Here is a 10,204-nt window from a genome sequence, read left to right as displayed (position 1 = left end):
TTGTTCAGCATCTTAGCTGTGGAGGGCAGTGTCACTGGCCCTCATATGTGGGATCCAAACCGGGGCCCTCTGGCATCCCAAGCCAGGTCTTAACCAACGCGCCACTTGGCCGGCCCTACATTTTTTTTTTTAAGATTTTATTGGGTAATTGGGGGAGGGGAACAGCGTTGGGGAATCGGGGAAGGGAAAGTTGCTGTCCTTTTGTTCTTCAGTCTAGTTGTGGAGGATGTCGCTTCACTGGTCCATGTTGGTATTATCATTGCACTCTTCCTGGGTGAGGCAGTCACTTGCCGGCCATTGGACAGCCATTCAAGGGGTCTCACGGTGGCTCACGGTAGCTCACGAAAGCGCACATCAGCTGCTGGCCAGCCCCACTGCAGTCTACGTCATCACCGGCGACTCATGGCAGCCCAACTCCAGGTCGAGCTGTGTGGGATCCCAACCAGAGCCCTGCTGCTCAGAGCTGGCATCCCAAGCCAACTCTTAACCAATGGCCCAAAGATTTTACATTTTTGCCATCCTAGTGACCCTCTACATTGTAATGTTACATTATAATAGGGTAAGAAAAATCATTCAATTATGGTAGAAAACCATATTTTCATAAAAATGTTTGACCTCTTTTATGCCTTGATATCCTATTACTGTTTTGTGTTAATATTATTCACTAATGGTTAACTTTATTTAAAGTGAATGTTTAAACCAAAATTAATCAACACAAGCTTATTCTAAATTATATGGGAAATCAAATCAATCTTGCAAAAGAGGAGTAAATTTTGAAAACCGAAACTACCTAAATTTCTCACTTACTCTAAATCTACAGTAATCCAGAAAGGATAATTTTGGGTAAATATAGTCATAGATGGAAGGAGGAGAATCTATAAATTGATCAAACTGTTACAGTCATTTGATTTTCGACAAAACTGCCCAATAATTCAATAGGGATAGTATAGTTGTCTCAACAAATGGTGCTTGAAAAACTGGGATACCCATTTGGGAAAAAAAATATTTATTTAACACTATACAGAAAAATTAACTCTAAATTGATCTAGACTTAATGTGTTTTTTAAATTTTATTAAATTTATCGGGGTGATATTAATAAAATTATTTAGATTTCAAGTGTACAATTCTATAATACATCATCTGTAGATCATAGACTTAATTTAAAAGCTAAAATGATAAACCTTCAAAAAGAAAACATAAGCATTATATCTAGACAGGACACCAGAAACACAAACCATAAAATTGTTCTTCATTAAATTTAAAAACCTCTAGGGAAAGATACTAAGAAAATGAAATGAGCTACCATTCATTGGAAGGGGAAAAAAAATATTTATACAAAACAATTTAAATGAGCCAAAGGTTTTAATCATGGCACAAAATATGCAAATAGCCACTTATCACATGTAAAGATTATCATTATCACTGATCACCAAGAAACTATGGCATATATATTTTTTTTAATTGGGGAATTGGGGGAGGGGGACAGTGTTGGGGAATTGGGGAGGGAGATCAGCCAAGTTGTTGTTCTTCAGTCTTAGTTGTGGAGGGCGCCAGTCGCCATCTGGCTGTCCATCGGCAGCTTGTGGTCTCTAAGCTCAAGGTGCTGTGTTACAATCTTAGTGCGGGTGGCCGTAGTCACCATCCCATGAGGCAGTTGAACCAGCAGGCTTGTTGTTAAGAATGCATGCTCTATCCACTGAGCCATCCGGGCGGCAGCTCAGTTCAAAGTGCCGAGTTCAGACTTAGTTGCAGGTGTTCATAGCCACCGTCCCATGCGGGCATCGAACTGGCAGCCTTGTTGTTAAGAGCACATGATCTATCCACTGAACTATCCGGGTGACAGCTCAGTTCAAGGTGCTGAGTTCAGTCTTAGTTGTGGGTGGATGTAGCCCACCAGTGAACAGGCAGTCTTGTTGTTAGGAGCATGTGCTCTCACCAGCTGAGCCATCCTGACACCTGTTGGCAACTCAGCGGCAGCTCAGCTCGGGGACAGTGTCACTGGCCCATGTGGGAATTGAACCAACAGTCGTGTTGCTCAGAGCTCACGCTCTTAAGCTAACTGTTAACCAACTGAGCCACTCGGCCAGACCGAAAATATGACATATTAAAACCATAAGAAATCACTGAAGTGATTAAAATTTAGAAAGACTGGCAATACCAAATGCTGATGAAATTACGGAGCTCAGGTTACAAGCTGCTTTGGAAAATGATTTTCGCAGTTTCATATAAAGTTAAAGATACATATGACCCAGCAGTTCCACTCATAAATATTCACCTATGAGAAATAAAAGCATGTCTACACAGAGACTTGTACTTGAATCTTCATAGGAGTTTGATTCACAATGGCCATAAAGTAGAAACAACTGCTGAATGGATATATAAATTGTCATATATCCATATAATGGAACACTGCTCAATAATATAAATACATGAATAGGCTACTGTTACCCGCAGCAGATAGGTTTAGCAAAATTCTGTGTGATGCTATTTGCATGGAATTCTAAAGTAGGCAATATGAATTCATAATGACAGAAAGCCAATCAATGGTTGCCAGGGGCCATGTGTTGGCAAGGGGATGGACTGCAAATGGACACAAGGGAATCTTTTTTCGTATTTTCTATCTTGTTTATGATAGCAGTTGCATAGGTGTATATATTTTCAGACTCATCAAACTGTACACTAAAAATGAGTGCAGCTATTGTATATAAATTATACATTAACAGAGGTTAATAAAGTTTAAAACAATATTCTGAACCAAATGATTTTGCTCATATCTGGGATATAAAACTGAAAGCAACAAACGAACAAGACAAAGAAAGAAACAAAAACTCATAGACACAGATAATAGTTTAGTGGTTACCAAAGGGTAAGGAGGATGGGGGGTGGTAGTGGTAAAAAAGGGTAAAGGGCATCAAATATATGGTGATGGAAGGAGAATTGACTTTGGCAAACATGCAGTGCAGTATATAGCTGATGTATTATAGAATTGTACACTTGAAACCTATGTAATTTTACTAACCATTGTCACCCCAATAAATTTAATAAAAAATATTCTGACATTTGACAAAAGATATATTCAGGCATTTTGAAAAATAAGAATACATGTAGACATGCACCACTTTCCTATGTATCTGTTGGATGAATACACTGTTGAAAATAAAGAATATTAGAACATTTCATGTGCAAACCCATTGAATATAGCTGAAGATTTCTTCAGAACATTAAACATTTCATAATGCAAAATGAAAGGAAGAAAACAAGTTAATTATTTAAAGAAAGATGTTAGAACATTTAACTTCAAACTCCTAAACATGTAGGAGGATGGAATTAATAAGTTATGAAATAAGTGAGCTTGAAAACTAATTGTTGATTTTAGACTTTTCCACGTGGAACAAATGAGTAAGAGCCATATCAAAGGTTTAGTTCTAATTTATCTTGGTTCTGCATATGTGCAACTTTAGGAACGGATCAAATAAATCATGTCCTTTGTTTGTTTGATAGTGTTTACTTCAGTGCCTTTAGCAGTGGTATCGAACATAAATGTAAGAAAGTCTTAATATATCCTGGGCCACAAAAGTAGAAGAATACAATGAAGAGTTTGATTACCAGCGTCTTTAAGCAGTTTAAGAAATTTGCTGACAGTGATGCTGCCCATAGGGAGACTATGAGGCTGTTGCTTTCAAGAATTCATATTCCTTTTAAAGGTTTTATTAATCAGACTGTAACAGGTGATGGTATTATTGTGGTTTTTATGTAATTTGAAGACCTAAAAGATTTTGGTCAGTACTAGGATTCCGTTTCTTGGCTTTTATGTTTACAGATTTGACTAGTAACTTAAAAATAAATAATTGAATAATTTGGAAATTTCAATCTGTGCAAGTATTGATGGGAATCATCAAATTCACAATAATTAATACTAGAGCATAAAATTATTTTATGAGTGATACAATCTGAATTTCTGTAGAGATTTCTATTTCACCCAGCATATCAGTGTTTATGTCTCTTTTTGGAGGAGAGTGTGAATAGCTGGTAATTTGTCTTCCAATTCATAGTGTGCATGTGATAAAGAACCATACAATTAGGTAGGTGTTATAAATAGGATATGGCAAAAAAGACATACCTACTCATGTTTCCAAGATTTTATAGCATGTGCCCAATGGAGGTTTGCTACTCTTTAATTTTGCCTTTTGGGCTAACCAACTGACGCCCAGTTGAAAAGACTTATGTTCTTATGAGGCCGCAAAAGCCCTAATGTTCAGTCTCTAGCTACCTCAGATTTTGGAGAACGCCATGTACCATCAGTAGCTTCAGTCCCCACCCTCTAATGCTAACGCTCATCTATCAAACTTGAAGCTGAGAGTGAGGGAGAGGAAGCTTCCAGATAAACATACAGCAGCGCCTAAACAGCTAATCACTCGAGGCTTCCGCTTCCAGGCCCTATAATTAGAAGTCCTTCTTTTCCTTGTATTCCCAGATGACGCAAATGCTTTTTGTGGCTTGGCACCTCATTTGGGGCGTGGGTTCAGTTTATGGCCAGGCTAGAGTCTGGTTTAGTCTTCTGATGCTGCATAAATAGTTCTCAAGCCACAGTCTACTCTGTACGAGTTTTTCCTTTTATGTATATCTGCTTTTTAAGTTGTTTTCTAGAAAAAAAAACTTGTCATTTCTACGAGAATGTGTGCAAAAGAGGAAATTATATATTAAAGAAAGCACATGATTGTATAGTAGTACACACTCTATTTCTTCTTTTCCTCCATGCTCTATAAATTTCTTTTTTATCATTTTAAAGTTTTGTCAAATAAAGTAAGCTAATTGCTGGATTCTAGAAGCCACTTTTGTGTAAAGAGGTGGAAAAAGGGAACTTTTGAGATAGGACACACAGAAGATAATAAGGATATATTTTCAATGGGCTATTTCTCCAAAAATTTGAATTTGTTTTACATATTAGAAACGAAGCAGATAGTAATGTCAGTTTGAAAAGCTAGGAGTATATTGAAAAGTGTTCATCTATAAATACTCATATGCAAAACAAGAATAGTCTTGATTTGGTTAAGAGGGACTTTTATTTGAATACTCATCATGAATAAAATATTGACATGATTCTAAAAGAAATGAAGTTTATCTTTAGTAGGTGAGCAATATTTATGAGCAATATATATGTTATAAATGTAAGTTCATCAGAATGATGTTTCCATTGGATTATTTGTCGTAGCCATAAGATAGTTTTGTTGTGGGAAAGTGAAATCAAAACATAGTAGTGGAATTGTGATAATTCAAACTTACTATAACTTAGCAAAAACTAGAAGGACTGAAGAAATATTGTCCACAAAAAGACAACAAAGCATTCATGCCCAACCTTAGAAATTTTCTGTTTGAATAACAACAACAATATGGAAAGCATATAAAATATGTCAATGACATCATGACCACAGCGAGATGCAGAGTGGGATGTAATGTTATATAACCTGTTACAGATTTGAATTAGATCTCAGTAACACTTTTCATCATTTAAAATGTATTCTCTTGGAAATAGCCAGGACACTGGCATCTAGTATGGTATTTTTTTTTTAATTTAATATAGTGAATAGAGCTGTACCTTATATTAGCCCATGTAAATAGCAAACTCAAATATACTTCATCTTTCCATTTAAATGTCTACCTTATCTTCCCACAGGTGCTTAATATTCTTTTCTTTCAACACAGAACAGTTTTAAGAGTTAAAAAATATAATTCTACTTCTGGCATAGCAGAGTAAGCTAATAAGCCATTTTCCTACAGAAAACAAATATAAATCCTGGACAAAATATAAACAAACACAAATTTAGATGTGTGTATTATAATCCCTGAAACAGCCAATAAAAACATAAAGAGAGCTATCCAAAGGCCAACAGATAAAATAAAATTGGATATTAAAAATACTGAAGGGAAGAAAACAAGAGCAGAAAACAAAAACCAAAAGACAATCAGAAAAATAAAATGATAATAAAATGGTAGATATAAATTCAAGTTACACTGAATGTGAATGAACTACAGGCACTGTGAAAAGTCTGGGTTTGAGTTAAAAAAGACCCAAACCCAAACTTGACCCCAATTATTGTCTAAAACAATATCATTTGAAAGACAACTATATTGTTGATAAAAGTAAATGAATGGAAAAGTATATACCATGCATACATGAATCAAAACAAAGCTGGAGTGGTGTTATCGATACCAGAAAATGTAGATTTCAGAACAAGGAAATACCAGAGTTAAAATGGGAGATTATGATAAAAGAGGTAATTCAACAAGAAGTCATAACAATCCTAAGTGTGTACGAACCTAAAAAAAAAAAAGGGTCTAAAACTAATGGAGCTTATATGTATAAGTGAATAAAACAAAAAAACAAAAACAGATCCAGAAATATATATGGAGATGTTAACTTCTACTCAGTAATAGAGAAAGCAATCAGTAAGAATATTGAAGATCCAAACAACACGATCAATTAACTTGAATGAACTGACATTTATAGAATATTCTGTGTTCAAATGGACATGGAACAGTTACTAAAATATATCACATCCTGAGACATAAAACAAAATTTAACCAATTTCTTATCATAAGGGAATTAAACTTGAGATCAGTATATGAAAAATTCCTGGAAAACACCCAAATATTTGGAAACTAAACTGCATAGCTTTAAATATCTGATGAGTAAAAGAAGAAGTCTTTAGAAAACATTTAGAACTGAATGTAAAAGAAAATGTAGCATATTAAAACTTGTGGAATTTATCTAAAGCAAGCTTACAGGGAAATTTATACCAATATATGCTTACTCTGAAAAAGAATAAAGTTCCTGAAGCACTAATCTAAGCTTCCACCTTAAGCTTGAAAAAAGAAAGAGCAAATAAAACTAAAGCAAGAAGAATAAAGGAAATAGTAGCAGAAGGTAGTAATAGCAGAAGAAGGAAGACAGTAGGAGAAATTCATGAAATTGAAAAGAGAAAATTAATGACACTGAAGTACAGCATTCTTTGAAAAGATTTAGATAGGCTAACCAAGAAAAAAGAAAGATGCAAATTTTTGATATCCTGAATGAAACATCGGACATTGCCAAAGACCCTACGGATATTAATGGGTACTATTTCTTTGAGTTACAGAAAGTGATTCACCAAAGAAGAATATTTAAATTTAAAAAATATATAACATTTTAAATTAACAAAGTTTAAATTAGAAAGAAATTAAATAAAAAAGATTTAAAATCTTCAAAAAAAGGCCCACATAGTTTTATTAGCAAATTCTATCAAACATTTAGGTAAGAAGTAACAGTTTCCCCAATCTTCTCTAGAAAATAAAAATATGAGCAACATTTCACACCAGAGATACCAAAAAACAAACACATTATTAGAAAAGAAATCTACAAACCTGTATTCCTCAGGAACTCAGTCATGAAAAGACTCAACAAAATATTAGCTAATTTAATCCAGCAGCATACAAGAAAGGATTTTGACCAAGTAGAGCTTATCCAGGAACGCAAGGCTTGTGCAACATTTGATAATCATTAATTATTAAAATTCACCATATTAATTGACTAAAGAGAAAAACCACATAATCATTTCATAGGTGCAGAAAAGCACGGAACGAAGTTCAACATTCGTTCCTTATAAAAATTCTCAGAAAATTAGGGAGTAGAAAGGAACGTCCTTAACTTAATAGAGGGCATTTAAAAAAACTTAAGCTAACATCATAGTTAAAGATTGACTGCTTTCTCCTAAAACTGGGAGCACAGCATAAATATTGCTTCTCACCACTCCTGTTTACATTCCCAAATATAGTAAGGCAAGAAAAAGAAAGAAAAAGCATGTAGTTTGGAAAGGGAGAAAACATATTACGTGATTGTCTTTAAAAAAAATTTCATGTAATCTACAAGTACATAAAAACTCCTAGATGGGCCGGCCGAGTGGCACATTGGTTAGGAGTTGGCTTGGGACACCAGCTCTGAACAGCAGGGCTCTGGTTCAGATCCCACATGCGGGCCAATGATGCTGCGCCCTCTACAGCTAAGATCGTGAACAACAGCTCAGCACGGAACTGGACTGCCGTCAGTCACCGGGCAATGCTGTAGGCTGCAATGGGGCTGGCCAGCAGCTGGGATAAGCTTTCCTGAGCTGCCATAAGCTGCCGTGAGCGGCCGTCCAGTGGCCAGCGAGCGACTGCCTCATCCCGGAAGAGCGCAATGATAATACCAACATGGGCCAGTGAAGCGACGTCCTCCACAACTAGACTGAAGAACAAAAGGACAGCAACTTGTCTGTTCCCCTTCCCCAATTCCCCAACGCTGTGCCCCTCCCCTAATTTCCCAATAAAACCTTTAAAAAAACCCCACAAAACTCCTAGAACTGGCAGAATATACAGTCAACATAATAATTGTCAATTGTTTATCTCTATATACCAGCAAGGAAAAAATTAATAATTGAAATAAAATAAAGAGTACCATTTATAATAGCTATAAGAAAATATATTAATAATTAAAATATAATTATACATATATTTATAATTTATAAGAAGTAAATGAAGTCAAAGAAGACATATCAAAAAATACAAAGTATTTGTAAATCGGAAGATTGAATATTGTTAAGATGTCCATTATTCCCAAATTGATTTATAGACAACACACTCCCCCACAAAATCTTAGGAGTTTTTCTTTGGGGGGGGTAGCTATCAAAAAGTTGATTCTGTGTTTAAAAAGGGAAAGGAATTGGAATAGCCAGAATAATGTTGAAAAAGGTCAGAAAAGGAGGACTCACTTTACTTGTTTCAAAATTTCCTATGAAGTTACAGTAATCAAGACAGTGTAGTATTAAGGAATGTTTAACACAGAAATTGATGAAATTACTTCTAGAAAAAGACCTATGCAAATATAGCGAGTTGATCTGTGGCAAGTTGACAATGGATAACGAATAAAGGGTAAAGAATTCAATAGATAAAGAATAGTCTTCAAGAAATCTTGCTGGAACAATTAGACATCATTTGTGAAAAAGTTAATTTGATACCTCATATTTATATAAAAATTAACTCAAAATGGATGATAGACCTAAATATAAAATATAAAACTATAGAATTTTGATAAGAAAACTGATCATTTTTATGACTTTTGATTAGGCAAAAAGAATTCTTAGCTGTGACATCTCATCAAAATTAAAAACTCTATGAAAGATGTAAGCATTTCAATAAATATTATGCCAGGGTAAAAACAAGTTTTAAACTGGTAAATTAAGTAGGTCATTAATTGTATTAGTAGATAAATTGGAACTTAAAATTCAGGTTTTGAAAATGGCAAAAAGTGGGAGTGGGTTCCATGTAAATAAGTAATTTTCACATTCTTTGTTATCAAATTTGCTATTTTAAAATGCTTGTGAATTCTCTGTAAATTTAGTCATATAAAACTTTACTAATCATATGGAAACATCACAAAACCTTTGCATCCAGTATTCTCACTATTCTTGTATACTGATATGGCCTTAAGTTTCACATAGGAGAATGGTACAGTGTTGTAACTTTTTTATCGTGGGAACTTTCTTATTATCTTTGGTGATTTTTTTCCCTTTGATACTGTTTTAAAGCATGATGAGTACTCTGTGAAAATATTTCATCCACATGCATAATTGTTTCTTTTCCCCCTTTTTATGGTTTCCTGCAGGAATGCTTCTAGTCACAACAGACACCCTTGGCCATGACTTTCACGTCTTCCAAATTCTGACTCATCCTTGGTCCTCGTCACAAAGTGCTGTCCACCATCTGTATACCCTTCACAGGGGAGAAACTGAAGCCAAAGTAAGTTGTATATTTTTCAGAAGGTGTTTTCTTTGTGTAATATAACATCTAATCTAGCTGGTTATTTATATCACATTGGAGCTTAATGATAGTGAGAAAATAGTGTTCTTGGTATAAAGTGGGCCAGATAATTAAAAAAAAAAATTTACCCCTATTTTAACCCAGTAAATACATAAGTGTTAGGTGAACAACCCAATGAATAGTAAGACAAACTTCCATTTAACTTTCATGAATTTCCATGAAAAATATCTATAATAGAATGAAACATCTTAAATATGTAGAAGCCCATGATGGGTTTATAGTGATACTTAGAAAGGAAGCATTGGGCGTCACTGTAAGGCTGCTTGTTTACTAACCATTCTGAAAATTGATAATTAAGGGGAAAGTATCCAG

At 34.8% G+C, this 10,204-nt stretch overlaps 1 protein-coding gene across 12 annotated transcripts in view; it reads left to right on the top strand.

Annotated features, from left to right (window-relative positions):
• The window catches only part of BCAS3 (BCAS3 microtubule associated cell migration factor), a 574,404-nt gene that overhangs the window by 207,314 nt on the left and 356,886 nt on the right, over nt 1-10,204 (top strand). For all 12 annotated transcript variants that reach the window (XM_019636670.1, XM_019636667.1, XM_019636663.1 and 9 more), the window contains exon 14: nt 9,678-9,811. In XM_019636670.1, coding sequence (XP_019492215.1) covers nt 9,678-9,811 — 134 coding nt within the window. The remainder of the gene's footprint in view (nt 1-9,677; nt 9,812-10,204) is intronic.

Source organism: Hipposideros armiger, unplaced genomic scaffold (genome assembly GCF_001890085.2).
Source record: "Hipposideros armiger isolate ML-2016 unplaced genomic scaffold, ASM189008v1 scaffold_29, whole genome shotgun sequence".
NCBI lineage: Eukaryota > Metazoa > Chordata > Mammalia > Chiroptera > Hipposideridae > Hipposideros > Hipposideros armiger.
This window is presented reverse-complemented; position numbering and strand designations above follow the sequence as displayed.